The 27,288-nt window shown below is 42.5% G+C and overlaps 1 protein-coding gene across 8 annotated transcripts in view; it reads left to right on the forward strand.

Moving 5' to 3' along the window:
* Nucleotides 1-25,140, forward strand: part of ptprub (protein tyrosine phosphatase receptor type Ub) — a 353,002-nt gene extending 327,862 nt beyond the window's left edge. For all 8 annotated transcript variants that reach the window (XM_036973945.1, XM_036973950.1, XM_036973953.1 and 5 more), the window contains 5 exons: nt 5,006-5,320; nt 7,557-7,682; nt 8,974-9,131; nt 22,384-22,519; nt 24,893-25,140. In XM_036973945.1, the coding sequence (XP_036829840.1) occupies nt 5,006-5,320; nt 7,557-7,682; nt 8,974-9,131; nt 22,384-22,519; nt 24,893-24,961 (804 nt within the window). In that variant the 3' untranslated portion in view covers nt 24,962-25,140. The remainder of the gene's footprint in view (nt 1-5,005; nt 5,321-7,556; nt 7,683-8,973; nt 9,132-22,383; nt 22,520-24,892) is intronic.
* Nucleotides 25,141-27,288: the final 2,148 nt, after the last annotated feature.

Below are 27,288 nucleotides of genomic sequence, written 5' to 3' on the forward strand. Positions count from 1 at the left end.
AATTACAGTTTATTACACAGGCACAAATGGTTGTAGTCACCTCCAAATTAACTGTTCGTTCCCACAGCAAAATTGTTCTGGGGGAACAAATAGTTACTCTACTACTTTAAAAAAATATTTGAATAAAGATCTCAGAAAATTTATATGTACATCAGTGCATGAATGTGAGTGTATGTATGCGTGCCTGCCTGTCTGTCTTCTTGCATGTGTGTGCATATGCATATGTGTTTGCGAATGGCAAAACATGGATTCCAGTTTCCTCTCGCTTTTATAAGTGTAAGATTGTCATTCAAATCTCCCATAATTTGTGGGAAGCTGTGATGGTCTCAGAGCACTTTATTTGATTCTAATTAGGACAGAGGAGCACCAGGTGTGTTCCCACATGCATTAATTTCCTCTCTTAGCCCTCCAAATGGTACTGTCTACTGACTCTACTATAAGAGCAGCAGCATAGATTCAAGGTTTCGCATTTCAAAGTACTGCATTTCATACTGGAATAGGCCCACACACATCCCCCATTTAAGTTTCAAGTTTTAATTTCACGTGCACAAGTACAGTGAAACATTTTCTTGCAAGCGCTAAACCCAACAATACAGTCATCAACAACAATGTAATCCTAAAAATAACATAAGGTAGAACAAAATCACATGGGAAATAAGAAATAAGAAGAACATGAGAAAGTAAGCATACTATCTACAGGGTCAGTCAGTTCCAGTACCATATTAACAATGTGCAGGAATACTGGAGTGATAGATGTAGATATGTCACTTTAGGGGTAAGATGACTAGGCATCAGGATATATGATAAACAGAGTTGCATGTGCATATTATGTGTGTGTGAGCAAATGATGAAGTGAGTGTTTGTACGTGTTTTGAAGTGTCGGTGTGCATGAGTGTGTAAGGCCCTGTGAGTGTGGAGTGCAAAAATAAAAGGGTCAATTCAGATAATCCATGTAGCCATTTTGTTAGCTATTTAGTTACCTATTTAGCAGTCTAATGGCTTGGGGATAGAATCTGTTCAGGAGTCTGTTGGTATCAGACTTGATGCACCGGTACCACGTACACAAGCAGAGAGAACAGTCTGTATGGCTTGGGTGGCTGGAGTCTTTAACGATTCTCTGGGCCTTCCTTTCACGCTGCATGATATAGAGGTCCTGGATGGCAGGGAGCTCTTTCCCCGTGATGTACTGGGCTGTCCACACCACCCTCTGTAGCGCCATGCGATTTAGGGTGGTGCTATTGCCATACCAAGCAGTAATCAGCCAGTCAAGATGCTCTCAATGGTGCAGCTGTATAACTTTTTACTAAGCACACACCCCTGTGGGTCAGTGGGGCGGAGGTGATGTTGCCTACCCTCATCACCTCCGGTCAGCCCGTCAGGAAATTAAGGATTTAGTTGCGGACAGAGGTGTTCAGTCCCAGGGTCCTGAGCTTGGTGACGAGCTTCAAGGGATCAATGATGTTTAACACTAAGCTGTAGTCAATGAACAGCATACTCACATACTGTGCCTCTTATCTAGGGTTGGTGATGGCCGTGTGGAGTGTAATTGAGATTGCGTCGTCTATAGAGCTGTTGGGGTGATATCCAAATTGGAGTTGGTTTAGGGTGTCTGCGATGATGGAGTTGATGTGTGCCCACAACTAGCCTCTTAAATTGAGGTCGACCGAATAATCGGAATGTCAGATTAATTAGGGCAGATTAGAGGTTTTCATAACAATCGGTAATCGGCATTTTTGGACACCGATCATGTCCGATTATATTGCACTCCATGAGGAGACTGCGTGGCAGGCTGACTACCTGTTATGCGAGTGCAGCAAGGAGCCAAGGCAAGGTGCTAGCTAGCGTTAAACGTATCTTATTAAAAACAATCAATCTTAACATAATCACTGGTTAACTACACATGGTTGATGATATTACTAGTTTATCTAGCTTGTCCTGCGTTGCATATAATCGATGCGGTGCCTGTTAATTTATCATTGAATCACAGTCCACTTCGCGAAAAAAACACTGTCGTTGCACCAATGTGTACCTAACCATAAACATCAACGCCATTCTTAAAATCAATACACAACTATATACTTTTAAACCTGCATATTTAGTTAATATTGCCTGCTAACATTAATTTACTTTAACGAGGGAAATTGTGTCACTTCTCTTGCGTTCTGTGGAACAGAGTCAGGGTATATGCAGCAGTCTGGGCTGCCTGGCTCATTGCGAACTGTGTGAAGACTATTTCTTCCTAACAAAGACAACCAACTTCGACAAACGGGGGATGATTTCACAAAAGCGCATTTGTGAAAAAAGCACAATCGTTGCATAAATGTACCTAACCACAAACATCAATGCCTTTCTTAAAATCAATACACAGAAGTATATTTTTTTACCTGCATAGTTAGTTAAAAGAAATTCATGTTAGCAGGCTGGCTATATTAAACTAGGGAAATTGTTACTTCTCTCGCATTCATTGCACGCAGAGTCAGGGTATATGCAACAGTTTTGGCCGCCTGGCTCGTTGCGAACTAATTTGCCAGAATTTTACGTAATTATGACATAACATTGTGCAATGTAACAGCAATATTTAGACTTATTGATGCCACCCGTTAAATAAAATACGGAACGGTTCCATATTTCACTGAAAGAATAAACGTTTTGTTTTCGAAATGATAGTTTCCGGATTTGACCATATTAATGACCTAAGGCTCGTATTTCTGTGTGTTATTATATTACAATTAGATCTATGATTTGATAGAGCAGTCTGACTGAGCGGTGGTAGGCAGCAGCAGGCTCGTAAGCATTCATTCAAACAGCACTTTACTGCATTTCCCAGCAGCTCTTCGCAATGCTTCAAGCATTGCGCTGTTTATGACTTCAAGCCTATCAACTCCCGAGATTAGGCTGTCAATACTAAAGTACCTATTAGAACATCCAATAGTCAAAGGTATATGAAATACAAATGGTATAGAGAGAAATAGTCCTATAATAAATAACTACAACCTAAAACTTCTTACCTGGGAATATTGAAGACTCATGTTAAAAGGAACCACCAGCTTTCATATGTTCTCATGTTCTGAGCAAGGAACTTAAACGTTAGCTGTTTTACATGGCACTTTTACTTTCTTCTCCAACACTTTGTTTTGACATTATTTAAACCAAATTGAACATGTTTCATCATTTATTGGAGACTAAATAGATTTTGATGTATTATATTAAGTTAAAATCATAGTGTTCATTGTTTATTCAGTATTGTTGTAATTGTCATTATTACAAATATATATGAAATAGTTCCAAATCGTTATGATTGTGATGTCATGTTGTAAACATTTTCACAACATGTTCCCAGTCAATAATTGCATGAGTGTCTGTGTAGATGGCTGAGCTCGTTTCTCTCACATCCCTTCGCCCTGGATTTATCTAGCTAACTAGCATAATTAGCTGTAAACTGGTCGAGATGGCTTGTTCTCAGAGGTGTGCAGTTTTAACTTTTTGTATAACTAGCTAACTAACAAATATATGCACTTTCAATCGAAAACGTAGCGCCCAAGTCATTGCATTCGCAAAAAATCTCTCCTCACATTAGCCCTCAGCACTTCGACGCATGAGTCCGGGTATTTATATGCTGACCTCATGCCTCAACAAGCTTCTGATTGGTGAGAGTCAATACTCCTGGCCACCATTGATTGGCAGATGTGTAAAGCAAATGCGTGTGCCCACAGAACAGCTTTTCAAGGGAGGGTGTGAGAGAAACATCCGCAGGAGCTCAGCCATCCACCTAGAGATGCACATGCAATAATTGAGCTGGGAACATTTTCACGCTGGGAGAACATTTTACATGACACAGGGCAGTAGTCATTGTTGCATGAAGCCATAGAGTTCTTGGGAACAGGAATGACGATGGTCATTAAAACGTGTGGATTACAGACTAGAACAAGGAGAAGTTGAAAATTACCGTGAATATGCCTGCCAGCTCTGAGTACGCGTCCTGGAATACCATCGGACCCCGCGGCCTTGCGGGGGTTTACATGATTAAATACCTTACTCACGTCGGCCTCGGGAATGCGAGATCACCCCGTCCTCTGCGTCGGTGATGGCCCTCACACCTGGCACACTTGAACTCTTTACTGTGTTTTTCCTTATACAATCCATATCAATTATGCCACTTTCATTACTTGATGATTTATTACTTAGGCTGGGCGGGGGGGGAATGTGGTCTTTGATTACAGGTTGTTAGTTCTTTCCTAAGTTAGATGGTCATGTGAATCCCTTTTGATCCTGTAATTCACCCAACTGACATTCCTTCTGAAAGGATCCATGCAATGTATGCCAAGTGCAACCTCAATAAAACCTCTACCTATATTTTGCTCATGCCGTATCTATCACAAAGCCCAGATAGAGCCAATACCAGCCAGTATCACTAAGATCAGCATTTCCTAGATCTATTATTGATGTAGTGCATTAATGATCCAACTATTATGTTCATATTGTTTTATGTCATTAGGGTGGAATGCTTGATAATGTTCCTCAAAGGGAATAGGTGCAAAATATGCAGTTTTACGTTTGTTTTCCCAAAGGTTCATAACATTTGTGTTCATTATGCATGAGGCTGGCCTAATTTTTCCAATTTGTTTTTGAACTCTATGACAATTTCAGAGTGATGTTAAGCTATTTAAAGATGCTTCTAACTGGTATTGACAGAGAATGATGAGTGGCCAATCTGTCACTGGTATTGTAGAGAATAATGAGTGGCCAATCTGCCATTAGCACGCTGTTTCTCCACCCCCACTTCCTCCCCTTCTCTCTGTCCACCTCCATCAATTCCCTCCTTTCCCTCTTTTTTCTTCATCACCTATTTTTATTTCTGGTACTTCATCTCATCTCACCTCTCCTCACCTCACCAATCTCATAAATTCTTCCTCCATTAAATCTTTATATCCATCCATCCCTCCCACCCCTCTTTTCTTCATCCCCTCCATCTTCCCTCCCTTTCCACCTCCCCTTCCTCCTCCAGACGTTGAACTCGGTCACCCCTCACCTGGACGTGGAGGAGTGCAGCATCGCCCTGCTCCCCAGGAACCGGGAGAAGAACCGCAGCATGGACGTGCTGCCGCCTGACCGTGCCCTGGCATTCCTGGTCACCACTGAGGGCGAGAGCAACAACTACATCAACGCGGCACTCACTGACAGCTTCCACCAGCCCGCCGCCTTCATCGTCACCCCTCACCCGCTCCCCGGCACCACCGCCGACTTCTGGAGGTTGGTGTTCGACTACGGCTGCACCTCGGTGGTCATGCTCAACCAGCTCAACCAGTCCAACTCTGCCTGGGTGAGCTATATTTTTTTGTATTTATGTATATTAAGGTATACTGTTTGCATGTAATATATATGTTAATGAATGCTGTTTTTTAGGAAGGGACAGTGTTCTATATGTGAATCCGCATTTCGCTTTTCACAGTGAAGTGCTGCAGATCTGAGTCTGAATCTAGTTCTGATTCTACTGGCAGTGTCTGGGATGCTGTATCTTAGCTCAACTCTTTCTCCTGTGTCCATAGTTCTGATAGCAGAAGACTTAGCGAGTCAGTCATGCTGCGCTGCCATCATGTAGTTGTATGAGTGTGTGTGCTTTTGGATTTGTTTTTTCACACCACATTGTGCCTCAATGATGTCTGACCACATTGATATTGTGGAGTCAGTAACACTCCTCGCTTCATTTCGATCTCTAGAGAATCAGCTATATCACTTTTAGTCCTACCCCTAAGCTATAACTCAAGGTTTCTATTTGTAGGTATCTCAGTGTCTGCCTGACTGTCTCTTAATGAATTACAAGACACTCGTCACAGGGCATTACCCCATCCCCCTCTGCTCCTGTCTCATCTCCTTAATACCGGCCCACCTCTGTCTCACTCTCACACACATTCTCTCTCTCTCTCTCTCTCTCTCTATATGTATGTATATGTGTGTGTGTGTATATATATATATATATATATATATGTATATATGTGTGTATATATATCTGTACGTGTGTATATGTGTATATATGTGTGTATATATATATGTGTGTGTGTGTGTGTGTGTATATATATATATATATATACGTGTATATATATATGTATGTATATATATATATATATATATAGTTTAAAGCCGGATTTGGATACAAAAAGATTTCCCAAGCTTTAAACATCCCAAGGAGCACTGTGCAAGCGATAATATTGAAATGGAAGGAGTATCAGACCACTGCAAATCTACCAAGACCTGGCCGTCCCTCTAAACTTTCAGCTCATACAAGGAGAAGACTGATCAGAGATGCAGCCAAGAGGCCCATGATCACTCTGGATGAACTGCAGAGATCTACAGCTGAGGTGGGAGACTCTGTCCATAGGACAACAAAAGTATATTGCACAAATCTGGCCTTTATGGAAGAGTGGCAAGAAGAAAGCCATTTCTTAAAGATATCCATAAAAAGTGTTGTTTAAAGTTTGCCACAAGCCACCTGGGAGACACACCAAACATGTGGAAGAAGGTGCTCTGGTCAGATGAAACCAAAATTGAACTTTTTGTCAACAATGCAAAACGTTATGTTTGGCGTAAAAGCAACACAACTGAACACACCATCCCCACTGTCAAACATGGTGGTGGCAGCATCATGGTTTGGGCCTGCTTTTCTTCAGCAGGGACAGGGAATATGGTTAAAATTGATGGGAAGATGGATGGAGCCAAATACAGGACCATTCTGGAAGAAAACCTGATGGAGTCTGCAAAAGACCTGAGACTGGGACGGAGATGTGTCTTCCAACAAGACAATGATCCAAAACATAAAGCAAAATCTACAATGGAATGGTTCAAAAATAAACATATCCAGGTGTTAGAATGGCCAAGTCAAAGTCCAGACCTGAATCCAATCGAGAATCTGTGGAAAGAACTGAAAACTGCTGTTCACAAATGCTCTCCATCAACCTCACTGAGCTCGAGCTGTTTTGCAAGGAGGAATGGGAAAAAATGTCAGTCTCTCGATGTGCAAAACTGATAGACATACCCCAAGAGACTTACAGCTGTAATCGCAGCAAAAGGTGGCGCTACAAAGTATTAACTTAAAGGGGCTGAATAATTTTGCACGCCCAATTTTTCAGTTTTTGATTTGTTAAAAAAGTTTGAAATATCCAATAAATGTCGTTCCACTTCATGATTGTGTCCCACTTGTTGTTGATTCTTCACAAAAAAATACAGTTTTATATCTTTATGTTTGAAGCCTGAAATGTGGCAAAAGGTCGCAAAGTTCAAGGAGGCCGAATACTTTCGCAAGGCACTGTATATATATATATATATGTGAGAGCTCTTCCTCTCAGAAAGGTCTGCTTTTGTTGCCAGTTCCAATCACATGCTATTGAAACACTTTTGGAGTCGTAACAGAGTGGTTTTGGGGGTGAATTAATTGGACTGATATTTCCCTTTTTGGAATCTTTTGGAATAGGTCCCAAAGATGCCAAATTAACTATTTTCTCCTCCTTTTTTCACTCTACCCTCCCTCTCTGTCTCTCTCTTTCCCCTCTCTCTCTCTCTAGCCCTGTGTCCAGTACTGGCCAGAGCCTGGTCTACAGCAGTATGGGCCAATGGAGGTTGAATTCCTGTCCACGTCAGCTGACGACGATGTCATCACTCGTCTGTTCCGTGTCAAAAACGTGACAAGAGTCAGTCACTAAGAGAATTTATACACACCTGCTTGAACACACACGCACACACACACAGGAAACGCTTTCAACATTATTAAACAACCGTCTCCCTTTTTCAATTTCCTGCTTGTCATTACATTGATGGGCATCTTCCTTTTCATCCTGCCGGGTTACTAAGGGGGACTTTGAGCATAATGCATGTCACATCCACAATGTGTGATATTCTAAATGGCTCTAATGTATATTCTCTCCCCCTTTTTATTTGTTCATAAAGCATGTCACACATTTAAATCAAATACCTGACGTAGAGAATCAGGCAGAACTCATGAAATAGGCTACATGTCAATCCCAACTGAAGAAGATTACAGCTCTGTTGTCAAAGTACAGGGAGTACTGGTGTTGTCAAAGTCCCCCTTAGTATGCCGGCAGGAAGAAAAGGAAGATGCCCAGCAATGTTCCCTCCCTACCTCTGTGAAGAATAATAGAGACTTTGTTTGGTGTGCGTGTGCATGTGCATGCATGTGCTTACTTGTGCGTATGCGTACTTGCCTTCGTGTGTGTCTTAATTATCTCTGTCTGTCTGTCAGAACGGTAGAAAGAACAAAGTGTGTGTACAATACTGTGTGTGGGTGTGTAAATGAGTAGGTGTGTTGCATCACTGTCAACCAGATTGGCACTTCCATGCGAGGCCTGTCCCTGCTGGTAGGCTGTGTGACAGGAGGTGCCCATAACCACCCTCAGAGTGGCATCCTCCTTTCCCCAATCTACCCCTCCTGTCATCCCTCCTCACCTACACTACCTCTCTCCTCCACACTGCACTGTCAAACAGCACCTCACACAACCCGGAACAATGAAACCCACAGATATCATAGTGTGGGGAAATTATGTGTTTGTGTGAAACTAGGGTGTGTGCATGTGTTTGTGTGTGAGAGAGAAATAGGTCCATAGAGAATCTGAAAATCCCACTTCCATGATTGTAACTTCTCCTTGCATCCTATTTGTTTGCGTTAGTCCAATCTGCATGACTTACAGTGCATCCCTAGCTCCTGCGTGTAGGGCTGGAGGCTGTTATATCTGTCACGTGTGCCCCTGCAGCAGCAGTGATATTAATGCAGGTGCTAGTATGGGCTATAGCTCTGAGCACACAGGGACATCTCCCTTTCCCATCCCAGGTCTCAGTCTCACCAGCAGACTATAAATCTCACACACACTTATTGACACACATGAACTAGCAACACACAGGCAGGAGCTCATGCACATACACACACATTCAGGTCTCATAAGCTTCATGTTTTCTTTCTGTCCTTAGCTCCAGGAGGGCCAGCTGGTGGTGTGTCAGTTCCAGTTCCTGCGCTGGTCAGCCTACCGCGACGTGCCCGACTCCAAGAAGGCCTTCCTCAGCCTGCTGGCTCATGTGCACAAGTGGCAGAGGGAGTGTGGAGATGGCCGCACCGTTGTCCACTGCCTGTGAGTTTTCCTGACAATCTGACACACACACAAGTGAAACACATGCACGAACGCAATCACTGACATACAAGCACACACACAGACACAGACATACACAGGTAGCCTAGTGGTTAGAGCATTGGGCTAGTAACCGAAAGGTTGCTGGATCGAATCCCCGAAATGACAAGGTAAAAATCTGTCATTCTGCCCCTGAGCAAGGCAGTTAACCCACTGTTCCCCGGTAGGCCGCCGTTGTAAATAAGAATTTGTTCTTAACTGACTTGCCTAGTTAAATAAAGGTAAAAAATACACAAACATACACACACAACAGCAGTACTCCAAGCATAGTTCATCACAGACTGGAGGTCAGCTTGGCCTTCACCTAATCAAACACCAGCCATCAACATAGCTAACACCCAATCACAGACAATGAAGTAAACACCAGTTCATAATGCTCAAAGCCAATCAGGTACCAACCTTCAGGAACGCACCTGCCCAATAAACAACTACAGACCAACAACTACAGACCAACCCTCAGGACATACACCAATCAGTGTAAGAGGTGGTTTGAGCAGTAAGCATGACGCCACATGGCTTCTTGGCTGAATTGCACTGTACTCTCCTCAGGACCTGACTGAATATGGAGCCTTATGCACATTGCTGAACCATGACACGTGCGCCTCCACCACCACAGTCCAAAAACACATCACTCAGTCCTGTCACACAGCATTACCCACTGCAACCGGGAAAGAGATTATGGCGATGAAATCAATTATAGCTTAATACAGAATGTGCCGGCTCTCACGATAGTAAATTCCAGGCTGCCAAACTGCTGACGCCGATTGATTACCTTAATATTGCCCATATTGGCTGCCGTGGCGACTGGGCGCCTGCCTTCCCAGGGTGCATGTCAGGAATGAGAATGCGGCCTCGCCTCCTTTGTTTATTAATGTTCCTTTAGCCTATGATGATAACCCAGACCATCTAGCGCCACAAAATGCCACACACAACAAGCTTACTGGACCCTGTCCTCGCATTTCAAGGCCGCGTCGAGACAATGACTTATCAGTGACTGCTCAGATAATCCCTACCATTTTGTTGCTGAGCTGTTGTAGTGCTACTGCAAATGTACATTTTCCCAGAGGTGTTCACATTCATAATGTAAGTAACCTAATTTATGTTCATCTAAATGCCTCTGTCAAAACAACAGCTATTCTCAGCAGTAAGCAATGTGCCTATGAACCTAAGTTATACTGTTAGCACTGAAACGTTTTGCCCTAGTAAGAAGCCCACTGTGAGTAGTTCACCCTGCACAATCAGCTGTACAGTTGTAGCAATATATGGTTATAACATCTACAGAAGAGTCAGGAATGCCAACGGAGGAGGTATTGCTGTTTATATTCAGAGTCATATTCCTGTAATGCTTAGAGGATCTCATGTCAAATGCTGTTGAAGTAATATGGCTAAATGTTCACCTGCCTCACCTAAAGCCTATTCTTGTGGGAAGTTTCTATAGACCACCAAGTGCTAACAGTCAGTATCTGGATGATATGTGTGAAATGCTTGATAATGTAGGTGACATCAATAGGGGTATGTTCTGGGTGACCTAAATATTGACTGGCTTTCATCAAACTCAAGAAAAAGCTTCACACTGTAACCAGTGTCTGCAAACTGGTTCAGGTTATCAGTCAACCTACCAGGGTATTTACAAACAGAACAGGAACTAAATCATACACTTGTATTGACCACATCTTTACTAATGCCGCAGAAATCTGCTCTTAAGCAGTATCCAAACCCATCCGATGTAGTGATCATAATACAGTATATCCATATCTAGGGAAAAACAAAGTTCCAAAGACTGGACCTAAAAAAGTGTATGTGATCATACAAGAGGTTTAGCAATGATTCCTATGTTGAAGATGTGAAAAATATTTGTTGGTCTGATGTGTGTAATGAGGAATATCATGACGCTGCACGAAATTGCTTCTTCCTGTTACTGACAAGCATGCAACCATAAAGAAATGGACTGTTAAAAATTCCAAATCCCCATGGAAAGATGATTAATTGAAACACTGTATGGCTCAGAGGAATGAGGCTAAGGGAATAGCAGATAAGTCTGGCAACACAGCAGATTGGCAAACATAGAGTAGCTGAAAGTTTATCATAAATCCTTCTCCCCTGAATTCTGCAAATTACAAAAAGTACAAGAACAAATTTGTGACTAGTTTCAGGCAACTAGGCGTATGTTGCTGGTCACTACTTCACAGGAGAGCCATTTGAGCATAAGCTTTTTATTTAAAATGTTTTTGTGCAGAAATGCCTTCTGGAACATGTGAACTTTCATGTGCCTTAATAAGAAACTTGTATGCAATCTGTAAATATGTATAAAATTGTTAAATTATAAACCTAGTTGATTTAGCCACAGAAAAAGTAAGCAACCTTACCGCTAGCCATGTTTGGCTGAGATAATGAGTGGGCTGCACATGCCAAGAGAAATTCGTATTGGTCTGCCATGTAGCACACTTCTGTCTATTTGTGCTGGTTAGTATGTGTAGCTAATCCTGTCTAACGCAGCTTTTTATGTATGTATGTATATATATATCTCATATTAGATCTGCAGAAGTGTTGCTCTCCACTTTCTGGAGGCCCATATTTTGAAATCAGCAGAATTAGAGTATGATAGCTAAGGAGATAGTTTGAAGATGCAATGTGGAGATTTCTCTAAGGGCAACCATGGCATCCGTGACAGAGAGGAAGATGCGTCCATCCATGTGTATGGGTAAGATAGTCTAGAGAGCTGCATTTTCAGAAATTACACTTTTCTAATTGTCAGAAAGTAATTTGCATTTCAGGTTAGAGTACTGTTAGCTAGCTTGCTAGCAAATGTTACATTTATGATCTGTGTAGTAATATTATTCGTATCTCAGAGTCATTTGCTTTGATAGTTTATAGCCTAATGTTAGCTATCTAACATTGAACCTGGTTGGTTAGCTACCTCCAAATTCATACAAGGTAGTAAGGTCATGAGTTGGGATTATGGTTCAGTGATTAGCTAGCTAGCTACATGTCATAACAATCGACTCCACAATGCAAGTATCCATTTCAATAGAATGTTAATGATGTCACTGCGACAACTGTTGTTTGACATAGCTGGTAAATTCCCTCTGGCTATCTACTCCGATTTCAGAGCACTCTCGTCTGAGTGTGCCAGAGCACAGAATAACTGACAAATCTATGAAGGCTCAACACCCGTTGAATATGGTCAGTAAACGTTGGCAAAAAAGCGTAAATTGTTACCAGCAGCACAGTTGCAGTCACCAACCTTCTGGATAACAAAAAAAAAAACATTTTAACCAGCTCTGCTAGGGCGAGTAAAATGGTCAGAGTGAGCTGTTCTCTCATTTGTGTCTAGAAGTACAGTGGTTGTGTAACCTTTATTTAACTAGGCAAGTCAGTTCACTTCCGGCGCCGACAGAGATGGCCGCCTCGCTTCGCGTTCCTAGGAAACTATGCAGTTTTTTGTTTTTTTACGTGTTATTTCTTACATTAGTACCCCAGGTCATCTTAGGTTTCATTACATACAGTCGAGAAGAACTACTGAATATAAGATCAGCATCAACTCACCATCAGTACTACCAAGAATATGTTTTTCGCGACGCGGATCCTGTGTTCTGCCTTACAAACAGGACAACTGAGTGGATTCCATGCAGCGACCCAAAAAAAAAACAACTCCGATAAAGAGGGAAACGAGGCGGTCTTCTGGTCAGACTCCGGAGACGGGCACACCGTACACCACTCCCTAGCATTCTCTTGACAACAAGGTTGATGAAATCCGAGCAAGGGTAGCATTCCAGAGGGACATCAGAGACTGTAACGTTCTTTGCTTCACGGAAACGTGGCTCACTGGAGAGACTCTATCCGAAGCGGTGCAGCCAACGGGTTTCTCCACACATCGCGCAGACAGAAACAAACATCTTTCTGGTAAGAAGAGGGGCGGGGGCGTATGCCTTATGACTAACGTGACATGGTGTGATGAAAGAAACATACAGGAACTCAAATCCTTCTGTTCACCTGATTTAGAATTCCTCACAATCAAATGTAGACCGCATTATCTACCAAGAGAATTCTCTTCGATTATAATCACAGCCGTATATATCCCCCCCCAAGCAGACACATCGATGGCTCTGAACGAACTTTATTTAACTCTTTGCAAACTGGAAACCATTCATCCGGAGGCTGCATTCATTGTAGCTGGGGATTTTAACAAGGCTAATCTGAAAACAAGACTCCCTAAATTTTATCAGCATATCGATTGCGCAACCAGGGGTGGAAAGACCTTGGATCATTGTTACTCTAACTTCCGCGACGCATATAAGGCCCTGCCCCGCCCCCCTTTCGGAAAAGCTGACCACGACTCCATTTTGGTGATCCCTGCCTACAGACAGAAACTAAAACAAGAGGCTCCCACGCTGAGGTCTGTCCAACGCTGGTCTGACCATGCTGACTCCACACTCCAAGACTGCTTCCACCACGTGGACTGGGACATGTTTCGTATTGCGTCAGACAACAACATTGACGAATACGCTGATTCGGTGTGTGAGTTCATTAGAACGTGCGTTGAAGATGTCGTTCCCATAGCAACGATTAAAACATTCCCTAACCAGAAACCGTGGATTGATGGCAGCATTCGTGTGAAACTGAAAGCGCGAACCACTGCTTTTAAACAGGGCAAGGTGTCTGGTAACATGACCGAATACAAACAGTGCAGCTATTCCCTCCGCAAGGCTATCAAACAAGCTAAGCGTCAGTACAGAGACAAAGTAGAATCTCAATTCAACGGCTCAGACACAAGAGGCATGTGGCAGGGTCTACAGTCAATCACGGACTACAGGAAGAAATCCAGCCCAGTCACGGACCAGGATGTCCTGCTCCCAGGCAGACTAAATAACTTTTTTGCCCGCTTTGAGGACAATACAGTGCCACTGACACGGCCTGCAACGAAAACATGTGGTCTCTCCTTCACTGCAGCCGAGGTGAGTAAGACATTTAAACGTGTTAACCCTCGCAAGGCTGCAGGCCCAGACGGCATCCCCAGCCGCGCCCTCAGAGCATGCGCAGACCAGCTGGCCGGTGTGTTTACGGACATATTCAATCAATCCCTATACCAGTCTGCTGTTCCCACATGCTTCAAGAGGGCCACCATTGTTCCTGTTCCCAAGAAAGCTAAGGTAACTGAGCTAAACGACTACCGCCCCGTAACACTCACTTCCGTCATCATGAAGTGCTTTGAGAGACTAGTCAAGGACCATATCACCTCCACCCTACCTGACACCCTAGACCCACTCCAATTTGCTTACCGCCCAAATAGGTCCACAGACGATGCAATCTCAACCACACTGCACACCGCCCTAACCCATCTGGACAAGAGGAATACCAATGTGAGAATGCTGTTAATTGACTACAGCTCGGCATTCATCACCATAGTACCCTCCAAGCTCGTCATCAAGCTCGAGACCCTGGGTCTCGACCCCGCCCTGTGCAACTGGGTACTGGACTTCCTGACGGGCCGCCCCCAGGTGGTGAGGGTAGGCAACAACATCTCCTCCCCGCTGATCCTCAACACTGGGGCCCCACAAGGGTGCGTTCTGAGCCCTCTCCTGTACTCCCTGTTCACCCACGACTGCGTGGCCACGCACGCCTCCAACTCAATCATCAAGTTTGCGGACGACACAACAGTGGTAGGCTTGATTACCAACAACGACGAGACGGCCTACAGGGAGGAGGTGAGGGCCCTCGGAGTGTGGTGTCAGGAAAATAACCTCACACTCAACGTCAACAAAACTAAGGAGATGATTGTGGACTTCAGGAAACAGCAGAGGGAACACCCCCCTATCCACATCGATGGAACAGTAGAGGGTAGCAAGTTTTAAGTTCCTCGGCATACACATCACAGACAATCTGAATTGGTCCACTCACACAGACAGCATTGTGAAGAAGGCGCAGCAGCGCCTCTTCAACCTCAGGAGGCTGAAGAAATTCGGCTTGTCACCAAAAGCACTCACAAACTTCTACAGATGCACAATCGAGAGCATCCTGGCGGGCTGTATCACCGCCTGGTACGGCAACTGCTCCGCCCTCAACCGTAAGGCTCTCCAGAGGGTGGTGAGGTCTGCACAACGCATCACCGGGGGCAAACTACCTGCCCTCCAGGACACCTACACCACCCGATGTCACAGGAAGGCCATAAAGATCATCAAGGACATCAACCACCGAGCCACTGCCTGTTCACCCCGCTATCATCCAGAAGGCGAGGTCAGTACAGGTGCATCAAAGCTGGGACCGAGAGACTGAAAAACAGCTTCTATCTCAAGGCCATCAGACTGTTAAACAGCCACCACTAACATTGAGTGGCTGCTGCCAACACACTGACACTGACTCAACTCCAGCCACTTTAATAATGGGAATTGATGGGAAATGATGTAAATATATCACTAGCCACTTTAAACAATGCTACCTTATATAATGTTACTTACCCTACATTATTCATCTCATATGCATACGTATATACTGTACTCTATATCATCGACTGTATCCTTATGTAATACATGTATCACTAGCCACTTTAAACTATGCCACTTTGTTTACATACTCATCTCATTTGTACATACTGTACTCGATACCATCTACTGTATCTTGCCTATGCTGCTCTGTACCATCACTCATTCATATATCCTTATGTACATATTCTTTATCCCCTTACACTGTGTACAAGACAGTAGTTTTGGAATTGTTAGTTAGATTACTTGTTGGTTATTACTGCATTGTCGGAACTAGAAGCACAAGCATTTCGCTACACTCGCATTAACATCTGCTAACCATGTGTATGTGACAAATAAAATTTGATTTGATTTGATTTGAAGAACAAATCTTATTTACAATGACGGCCTACCAGGGAACAGTGGGTAAACTGCCTTGTTCAGAGGCAGAACGACAGACCTTGTTAGCTCGGGGATTCTGGCCCAACACTCTAACCACTAACACACCTGCCGCTCCTTCTTCCTTTAAAAGTTGCATCATACTGCAGCACACATTGCGGTCTGCCGCAGAATTCTATGGCACTTTATTTAATTGTCAGCCATTGTTACCATTAATGCTAGTTAGTGCTAGTTTAACCACCAGAGGGCATCTTGGAGAAGCATTTGATAGCCTTCAATATTGGCTATACTAGAGAATTTAAAACCTTTTTTTGTAAGAACATAGTATATGGGATTGATTTTAAGGGATTTAGCCTAATTCATTTGATTAATATTATGGTGTTTCTAATCTAAGAAAAACAAAACCCTCAGGGTTTCTGTTAGGATGAAACAAAAAATATAGCACTGTACAACGTGGCGGTCGGGAGTAGGCTACAGTCTTAAGAGCATAACATTTCCACACCCTAATTGTAGTCTAACCAATACCCAAACGGAGATTCAGTGAAAATAAAAATGTCATTTGTTTATTAGATCAGTCCCCATGCTTGTGCGAAACGGTGCTGAAGTACTTGACCACCGCTGGAAGCTGCAGTGGAGCGGGTTGAGAGCTTCAAGTTCCTCGGTGTGACTTAAAATGGTCCACACACACTCTCACAGTCACCTCAGGAGGTTGAAATGTTTAACATGGGCTGTTAAATCCTCAAAAGTTATACAGCTGTACCATTGAGAGCATCTTGACTGGCTGATTACTGCTTGGTATGGCAATAGCACCACCCTAAATCGCATGGCACTACAGAGGGTGGTGTGGACAGCCCAGTACATCACTGGGACCGAGCTCCCTGCCATCCAGGACCTCTATATCAGGCAGCGTGAAAGGAAGGCTCAGAGAATCGTTAAAGACTCCAGCCACCCAAGCCATAGAGACTGTTCTCTCTGCTTCTTTACGTGGTACCGGTGCATCAAGTCTGATACCAACAGACTCCTGAACAGCTTCTATCCCCAAGCCATTAGACTGCTAAATAAGTAACTAAATAGCTTACAAAATGGCTACATGGATTATCTGAATTGACCCTTTTATTTTATTTTTGCACTCCACACTCATGCACACCGACACTTCAAAACGCGTGCAAACACTCACTTCATCATTTGCTCACACACACATAATATGCACATGCAACTCTGTTTATCATATATCCTGATGCCTAGTCATCTTACCCCTAAAGTGACATAGAGTGGGGCAAAAAAGTATTTAGTCAGCCACCAATTGTGCAAGTTCTCCCACTTAAAAAGATGAGAGGCCTGTAATTTTCATCATAGGTACACTTCAACTAAGACAGACAAAATGAGAAAAAAAATCCAGAAAATCACATTGTAGGATTTTTAATGAATTTATTTGCAAATTATGGTGGAAAATAAGTATTTGGTCAATAACAAAAGTTTATCTCAATACTTTGTCATTGCCAACAAAGGGTATATAACAGAGATCAAATGTTTTCTGTAAGTCTTCACAAGGTTTTCACACACTGTTGCTGGTATTTTGGCCCATTCCTCCATGCATATCTTCTCTAGAGCAGTGATCTTTTGGGGCTGTTGCTGGTCAACACGGACTTTCAACCCCATAGAAAATCTTTGGAGGGAGTTGAAAGTCCTTCTTAGCTAGGCTAGGCCACTCCAGGACCTTGAAATCCTTCTTACGAAGCCACTCCTTCGTTGCCCGGGCGGTGTGTTTGGCATTATTGTCATGCTGAAAGACCCAGCCACGTTTCATCTTCAATGCCCTTGCTGATGGAAGGAGGTTTTCACTCAAAATCTCACGATACATGGCCCCGTTCGTTCTTTCCTTTACACGGATCAGTCGTCCTGGTCCGTTTGCAGAAAAACAGCCCCAAAGCATGATGTTTCCACCCCCATGCTTCACAGTAGGTATGGTGTTCTTTGGATGCAACTCAGCATTCTTTGTCTTCCAAACACGACGAGTTGAGTTTTTACCAAATGTTCTATTTTGGTTTCATCTGACCATATGACATTCTCCCAATCTTCTTCTGGATCATCCAAATGCTCTACTGGCTTAAGCAGGGGGACACGTCTGGCACTGCAGGATTTGAGTCCCCTGGCGGCGTAGTGTGTTACTGATGGTAGGCTTTGTTACTTTGGTCCCAACTCTCTGCAGGTCATTCACTAGGTCCCCCCGTGTGGTTCTGGGATTTTTGCTCACCGTTCTTGTGATCCTTTTGACCCCACGGGGTGAGATCTTGCGTGGAGCCCCAGATCGAGGGAGATTATCAGTGGTCTTGTATGTCTTCCATTTCCTAATAATTGCTCCCACAGTTGATTTCTTCAAACCAAGCTGCTTACCTATTGTAGATTCAGTCTTCCCAGCCTGGTGCAGGTCTACATTTTTGTTTCTGGTGTCCTTTGACAGCTCTTTGGTCTTGGCCATAGTGGAGTTTGGAGTGTGACTGTGAGAGCCAGAAATCTTGCTTGTTTGTAGGTGAACAAATACTTATTTTCCACCATAATTTGCAAATAAATTCATAAAAAATGTGATTTTCAGGATTGTTTTTTCTCATTTTGTCTGTCATAGTTGAAGTGTACCTATGATGAAAATTACAGGCCTCTCATCTTTTTAAGTGGGATAACTTGCATAATTGGTGGCTGACTAAATACTTTTTTCCCCCACTCTATCGCTCCAGTATTCCTGCGCATTGTTAATTTGGTACTGGAACTGACTGACCCTGTAGATAGTATGCTTACTTTCTCGTGTTCTTCTTATTTCATATTTTTCACGTGTTTTTGTTCTACCTTGTGTTATTTTTAGGATTGCATTGTTATTGATTACTGTATTGTTGAGTTTTGCGCTTGCAAGAAAATATTTCACTGTACTTGTGCACGTGAAATTAAAACTTGAAACTTAAATGGGGGGATGCGTGTGGGCCTATTCCAGTATGAAATGCAGTACTTTGAAATGGGGAATCCTTGAATCAATGCTGCTGCTCTTATAGTAGAGTCACAATCATGTGTGGAACAGAAATGAATACACTCTTGGTATTTTTTTAGATTTATCATAAGTTTTTGACATGGTTGATCATGAAGTACTACTTTCTAAATTGCATTATCATGGTTTTCATGATTATACACTACATGACCTATAGTGTGTGGACATCTGCTTGTTGAACATCTCATTCCAAAATCATGGGCAGTTGTCCCCACCTTTGTTATAACAGCCTTGACTCTTCTGGTAAGGCTTTCCATTAGATGTTGGAACATTGCTGCGGGAACTTGCTTCCATTGAGCCACAGAATGAGTGAGGTCGGGCACTTATGTTGGGCGATGAAGCCTGGCTCGCAGTCTGCATTCCAATTCATCCCAAAGGTGTTTGATGGGGTTGAGGTCAGGGCTCTGTGCAGGCCAGTCAAGTTCTTCCACACCAATCTCGACAAACCATTTCTCTATGGACCTCGCTTTGTGCATGGGGGCATTGTTATGTCCCTAAACTGTTTCCACAAAGTTGTAAGCACAAAATCGTCTATAATGTCATTTTATGATATAGCGATTTCCCTTCACCGTACTGTGTGCGGCTGCTTGGCCATGGAAAGCCATTTCATAAGCTCCCGACGAACAGTTATTGTGCTGACGTTGCTTCCAGAGTCAGTTTGGAACTTGGTAGTGAGTGTTGCAACTGAGGACAGACGATTTTTACACGGTCCCGTTCTGTGAACTAACACTTTGCTGCTGAGCTGTTGTTACTCCTAGAAGTTTTCACTTCACAATAACAACACTTACAGTTGACCGGGGCAGCTGACTTCTTGGAAGGTGGCATCCTATGATGGTGCTACGTTGAAAGTCACTGAGCTCTTCAGTAAGCCCATTCTACGGCCAATGTTTGTCTATGGATTTTATACACCTGTCAGCAGCGGGTGGGGCTGAAATGGCCAAATCCACTCATTTGAAGGGGTGTCCACATACTTTTATATATAGTGTACATATAATTGGCTATATAGTTATGTTTTTGATAGAGAACAGTCTGTTTATGCAAACAGCTCTGCAACTACCAAGGCTAAGATATCCTGTGGTGTGCCACAGGGTTTGTTATTCCTAATCTATATCAATGCCCTTGCTGCTGTGTCTTCTACTGTACATATAGTGTACATATAATTGGCTATATAGTTATGTTTTTGATAGAGAACAGTCTGTTTATGCAAACAGCTCTGCATCTACCAAGGCTAAGATATCCTGTGGTGTGCCACAGGGTTTGTTATTGCTAATCTATATCAATGCCCTTGCTGCTGTGTCTTCTACTATACATCCCATTTTCTTTGCTGACGATACCAATTTGATTTTATCACACTAATTGTGATTCACTTATTAATAAAGCCAACTCAGGCATGGACAAATTTTCTGAACAAATTATATTTAAATGTTTAAAAAAACCTACTTTATTGTATTCACTAGTAAGAATAAGAAATTAGCCAGAATCCCATTTGGTGGGAATGAAATGGAACAAGTCAGTTCCAGAGTTTTAATTGATGAAAAGTTGTCCTGGAAAGATCGTATTCAATTTGTCTGCAGCAAAGTGATGAAATCTGTTGGTATCATCGGAAAGATTAGTGGTTTGGTTCATCAGGTAAGCTAACTCTATACCATAGCTTAATTTAAACATATCTCATTTACTGTAATATTGTCATTCTTTGTCAGGGAGTCTTGGTGGTTCCAAACTTCATCCATTTAAGGATAATAGAGGCCACTGTGTTCTTGAGGATCTTCAATGCTGCAGAAATGTTTTGGTACCCTTCCCCAGATCTGTGCCTCGACACAATCATGTCTTGGAGCTCTATGGCTTGGTTTAGTTTTATTACTGTGGGACCTTATATAGACAGGAGTGTGCTTTTCCAGATCATGTCCAAGCAATTGAATTTACGACAGGTGGACTCCAATCAAGTTGTAGAAACATCTCAAGGATGATCAATGGACACAGAATGCACCTGAGCTCAATTTCTGAATACTTATGTGAATAAGGTATTTCTGTTCTTTTTTTAACAACACATGTTTTCGCTTTGTCATTATGGGTTATTGTGTGTAGATTGCTTTTCATTTTTATGTATTTATATATTTTAGATTAGGTTTGTAAAGTAGCAAAATGTAGAGAAAGCCATGGGGTTTGAATACTTTCTGAAGACATTTTGTCTGCAACAGTAAAGTACATAAATTACACTTTTAGCTCCAGTCCGTTTTAGAATGGGTAACTAGCAATAGCCTGGTGCTAAATATCTCAAAAACTCACAGCATCATTTTTGGAACAAATCACTCGCTCAACCCTAAACCTCATTTGGATCTATTATTGAATAATGTGGCTATTGAGCAAGTTGAATAGACTAAACTGCTGGGTGTCACCCTAGATAGCTTTCTATCATGGTCAAAACATATAGAAGCAATGGTTTCTAAAATGGGAAGAGGTCTGTCCATGATAAGGAATTGCTCTGCTTTCTTGATATCTCAGTCAACCAGACAGGTCCTACAGACCCTACTTTTGTCGCACCTGGACTGCTGTCCAATTGTGAGATCGGATGCGGCAAAGAAGTACATGGGAACATTTCACTTCGATGTACACAGAGGGCGAATGTCAATAACATGCATGTCAATCTCTCCTGGCTCAAAATTGGAGAGAAATTTACTGCATCACTATTGGTTGTTGTGCGAGGTGTTGATCTGTTGAAGGTAGCGATCTGTCTGTTCAAGCAGTTGGCACACAGTTCGGACACTTATTGTTATCACACAAGACATGCAACCAGAGGTCTCTTCACAGTCCAGGATAGAGGCTGGGAAACACACAGTATTAAATAGAGGCATGAAATTAATGGAACTCTCTGCCACCCCAGGTAACTCAAACTTGCAATAAAACCAGATTTAAGAAGAAAAAAAAAAGATAAAAAACCTTACGGGGATTGTGAAAAGAAGCACAGACATTTTTATGCATTTTGTATTGTATTATGTATGTGATACGTGGTTGGGATATGACTGTGATATGTGATTCTCGCCTGGCTATCTTAAGATGAATGCACTAGCTGTGGGCCACTCTGGATGGGAGCGTCTGCTGAATGGATAAATTGTAATGTAAATGTAGTGCTGCTATGTATATTTATGTATATTATGTATTTTATCTGTTATGTTTCCTGTTTGGACCCCAGGAAGAGTAGGGCAGCAGCTAATTGGAGATCCCAATGAATACAAAAATCCTAGCATCTTAACACTGAAGGTTGTGTTTCAACTCCTCCTTCTAACAACTCTTCCCTGTCTTATAGGAGCGGCGGTGGGCGCAGTGGGACATTCTGTGCCAGCACCATCCTGCTGGAGATGATCCAGTACCAGAACATGGTGGACATCTTCTACTCCGTCAAGACGCTCCGCAACTCCAAACCCAACATGGTGGAGTCACTGGTAGGTGCAGTGGGGCTGACCGGCTGCAATTTAGTTTTGCAGTATTTTAGCGATGACTATGAATGTGTCTGCCTTTGTTTAATCTGATTTGTATTACTATCCAGTATTATCAATTATATTTGTATTCAATCAATTAGGGGGGGGGGGCGAGGAATTCCGTCCTGGGTTAAGAGCGACATAAATGGAACGTCTACTTAATTATTTTCAGATAGAAAAACACCGTTCACCATGCACTTTAATTCACAACTTGATAAGATCTATTGATAAGAGCTAGGTAAATGAGTAATCCATTTGGATAAGGTGATTGTAAATATAAATTAGACTTATTTTAGATCTATTTTATCTTATGATCGCCGGATACAAATGTGAAACCAGTCATATGGCAGCAAAACTGAGGCATGTCAACATATACACTTTCCCAGAGTAAAGTTTATGAAAGGCTGTGCCATTATGCAGAATTTAAATTGAATGTATGGCCTTTTAACTTTGCAGGGCACTTTCAAATGTCATAATTATAGGCTACCCCGACTTTCTCTGTCTCATGTTAAATTTCAGTATCGACTGTCAGTAGGCCTTAAACCACACATATTCAGCGACCAATAAAATGTTATTTCATTTGATTTACTGTTAGTTCCCTACAGTTGATATAGCCTATATTATTACATTTAATTACATTGTTTTGTTTACCTTCATTTACTTCCTCTGTAAATGCTTCACGGCCGTTCGGTTGTTGCTGAGGATCATTACTAACAGTTGATAATATTAAAAAAAAAGACATGTAGGCAGTTTGAACCCGACACATGGCGCAATACTTGGCCTTGTTATCACACAGTTCTAGGGTTACTGCAGGCAACAGATGATATTCTCCCTATTTTAATTCTATGTACACTAATCTTCCAACATTACCATGGGTTGAAGAACTGAATGTGGCAATTTTCAGAATGAATCAAACCACTGTTTTCTTTTTTTCGTGCATAAAGGCTCTCCAAACCTGGTTTTATGATTCATAAATACTTTCCTAAACCTACATAATCTACAAGATCAGTGTATTTTTTTTATCTACCAATTGGTGCTGAAATGGAGACGAATATGCAAATATTTAGAAGGCATTCTTTCATTGATCCCTCATATTCTGAACCTGTTTTTTTTATATATTCTAGTCTGTCTACAAAATTCTAACTATACTGAACACAAATCTAAATGCAACATGTGAAGCGTATGTACCATACGCATAAATTCAATTTTTCTCGAAAATGTTGTGCACAAATTTGTTTACATTCCTGTTAGTGAGCATTTCTCTTTTGCCAAGATAATCCATCCACCTTAAAGGTGTGGCATATCAAGAATCTGATTAAACAGCACGATCATTACACATGTGCATCTTGTGCTGGGGACAATAAAAGGCCACTCGAAAATGTGCCGTTTTGTCACACAGCACAATGCCACAGATGTCTCAAGTTTTGAGGGAGAGTGCAATTGGCATGCTGACTGCAGGAACGTCCACCAGAGCTGTTGCCAGAGAATTTTATGTTAATATATGTACCATTAGCCGCCTCCAACGTCATTTTAGAGAATTTGGCAGTACGTCCAACTGCCTCACAATAGCAGACCATGTGTAACCACGGCAGCCCAGGACCTCCACATCCGGCTTCTTTATGTGTGGGATCGTCTGAGACCAGCCATCCGGACAGCTGCTGAAACTGAGGAGTATTTCTGTCTGTAATAAAGCCCTTTTGTGGGGAAAAACGTATTCTGATTGGCTGGGCCTGGCTCCCCAGTGGGTGGGCCTGGCTCCCAAGTGGGTGGGCCTACGCCCATCCATGGCTGCGCCCCTGCCCAGTCATGTGAAATCCATAGATTAGGGTCCCAGGAATGTATTTAAATTGACCGATTTCCTTATGAGCTGTAACTCAGTAAAATCTTTGAAATTGTTGCATGTTGCGTTTATAAATGTTTTTGTTCCGCATAAAAGGAGCACCATATTTAACGGGATGATTTAAGATACTGTAAATGTACTGAAAGCCCTATTGAATGAAAACTCGATGAGAAAATCTGTTGGCCAGCAAGTGGGAGGGTTTTCAGCAATTGAATTACATTTATTCAGTGTGCAAGGTAGCCACACATGCAGAGCGCGTTACTTGAATGAAAAAGGTAAGTCCGAATACCAAATACTGCGAAGTGGTTGGGAAAGGCATCGGGATCGGGCCCAAGATTAAATTAAATTTCAATTCAAGACTTAAAAAGTTACCATTATTGAAGCTTTTTCAATTGTTAAGTTCCTGAGTTGGAGTTGAAATGGATTTGAGCCTAACCCTACATATCACTACCATTGCTGGTTTATGTAACTAATGCATGTATGTGTGTTTTCTGCAGGACCAGTACCGATTCTGCTACGACCTTATCCTGGAGTACTTGGACTGCATAGAAGATAGCATGAGATAGCAATGTTCCGTAGCTGGTGCATCTCGTGGGCTGTGACCGCTGACTGGGTTACATACCCTGTGACCCCCTCAACATTTACTTTATTGTTTGGATTAATGGGCCTAAACTGTTGTGAAGGACAACAATAGAAAAAAATAAAAAAAGGGGTAAGTGCTCCTCACTTTTAACCCTTAAATGTATAGCTGTGGTTTTGTTCATTTTATTGTTGACGTTGTTGTTTTCATTTCTGATACTTTCAGCTTCGTTTTTGTGCGTTTTTGGTCTTTGCCTCTACTGGAACTCTTTTGTGCGAAATGTTTTATTGTCGTCAATGATGGAGAAACATGAGAGAGTACAAAGTACCTGTGGAGAGGTCGCCCTGCCTTTCATAATTTTCTTCAAACATGAATGGCCTGGACAGTTTGTCTTGCTAAACTCTCTGCATGAAAGTGTTCCAGGTTTCTCCAAGAGCCACAGCAACTGCAGTGTACTGTGGTGAATACAAGATATCTCTACCGCAAACTGCCTTACCGTTTCCTAACACTGGGGAATATATAGTACAACTCAATGGAAGAATTTCAATGGGCTACATGAACAACAATGCTTTGTGTTACACATATGGCAGTGTTATGATAAATAGATGAGTCATTGAGACATAGGAGGATGAAGTACAATTTGATGTGTTTTCCGCTTTTTGTGATGGGCCATCCTGGTATGTCATAAGACTGATCCAATTCCCATGAAAAGGGATGCCTAACCTGTCACTTAATTTAATCGTGCCAATCCCACAGACTGACTTGAATCCTGTCTTCCACGTGTTCTACTCCTTCATGTTGATACATGTATAGTGCATTCTGAAAGTATTCAGACCCCTTGACTTTTTCCACATCCTTATTCTAACATGGATTACATAATTTTCCCCCTCATCAATCTACACACAATACCCCATAATGACAAAGCAAAAACAGTAAAAAAAAATATTTTTGCCAAACGGAAATACCTTATTTACAGACCCTTTGCTAACATCCTTGGGATGTTTCTACAACTTCATTGGAGTCCACCGGTGGTAAATTCAATTGATTAGACATGATTTCGAAAGGCACACACCTGTCCTACAGGTCCTACAGTTGACAGTGCATTACAGAGCAAAAACCAAGCCATGAGATCGAAGGATTTGTCCGTACAGCTCGCAGACAGGATTGTGTCGAGGCATAGATCTGGGAAAGGGTACCAAAACATTTATGCAGCATTGAAGGTCATCATTCTTAAATTGAAGAAGTTTGGAACCATCAAGACTTTTCCTAGGGCTTTTCTCCCCAAACGGGGGAGAAGGGCCTTAGTCTGGGAGGTGACCAAGAACCCAATGGTCACTCTGACAGAGCTCCAGAGTTCCTCTGTGGAGATGGGAGAACCTTCCAGAAGGACAACCATCTCTGCAGCTTTCCACCAATCGGGCATCTATGGTAGAGTGGCCAGACGGTAGCCACTCCTCAGTAAAAGGCACATGACAGCCCGCTTGGAGTTTTTCAAAGGCACCTAAAGACTCTCAGGCCCTGAGAAACAAGATTCTCTGGTCTAATGAAACCAAGATTGAACTCTTTGACCTGAATGCGAAGCGTAGCATCTGGGGGTAACCTGGCACCATCCCTACGGTGAAGCATGGTGGTGGCAGCATAATGCCGTGGGGATGTTTTTCAGTGGCAGGTACTGGGACACTAGTCAGGATTGCGGGAAAGATTAACGGAGCAAAGTACAGAGATTCTTGATGAAATCCTGCTCCAGAGCGTTCACCTCAGACTGGGGTGAAGGTTTAGCTTCCATCAGGACAACGACCCTAACCAAACAGCCAAGACAGCGCAGGAGTGGCTTCTGGGACAAGTCTCTTGATGTTCTTGAGTGGCCCAGCCAGAGCCCTGACTTGAACCCGATCGAACATCTCTGGAGACACCTGAAAATAGCTCTGCAGCTCTGACAGAGCTTGAGAGGCTCTGCAGAGTTGAATGGGAGAAACTCCCCAAATACAGGTGTGCCTAGCTTTTAGCTTCATACATAAGAAGACTCAAGGCTGTAGTCGCTGCAAAAGGTGCTTCAACAAAGCACTGAGTAAAGGGTCTGAATACTTATGTAAATGTAATATTTCAGTGTTTTATTTGTAATCAATTTACAAAAATGTCTAAAACCTGTTTTTGCTTTGTCATTATGGTGTATTGTGTTTAGATTGGAAAGGGGGAAAAAACAAATGAATCCCTTTTAGAATAAGGCTGTAACAAAATGTGGAAAAAGTCAGCGGGTCTAAATACTTTCTGAAGGCACTGTATTGGTAAAGCCACTGTTCTAAATGTGGAGGT

Source organism: Oncorhynchus mykiss, chromosome 3 (genome assembly GCF_013265735.2).
Source record: "Oncorhynchus mykiss isolate Arlee chromosome 3, USDA_OmykA_1.1, whole genome shotgun sequence".
In the NCBI taxonomy this organism is placed as follows: domain Eukaryota; kingdom Metazoa; phylum Chordata; class Actinopteri; order Salmoniformes; family Salmonidae; genus Oncorhynchus; species Oncorhynchus mykiss.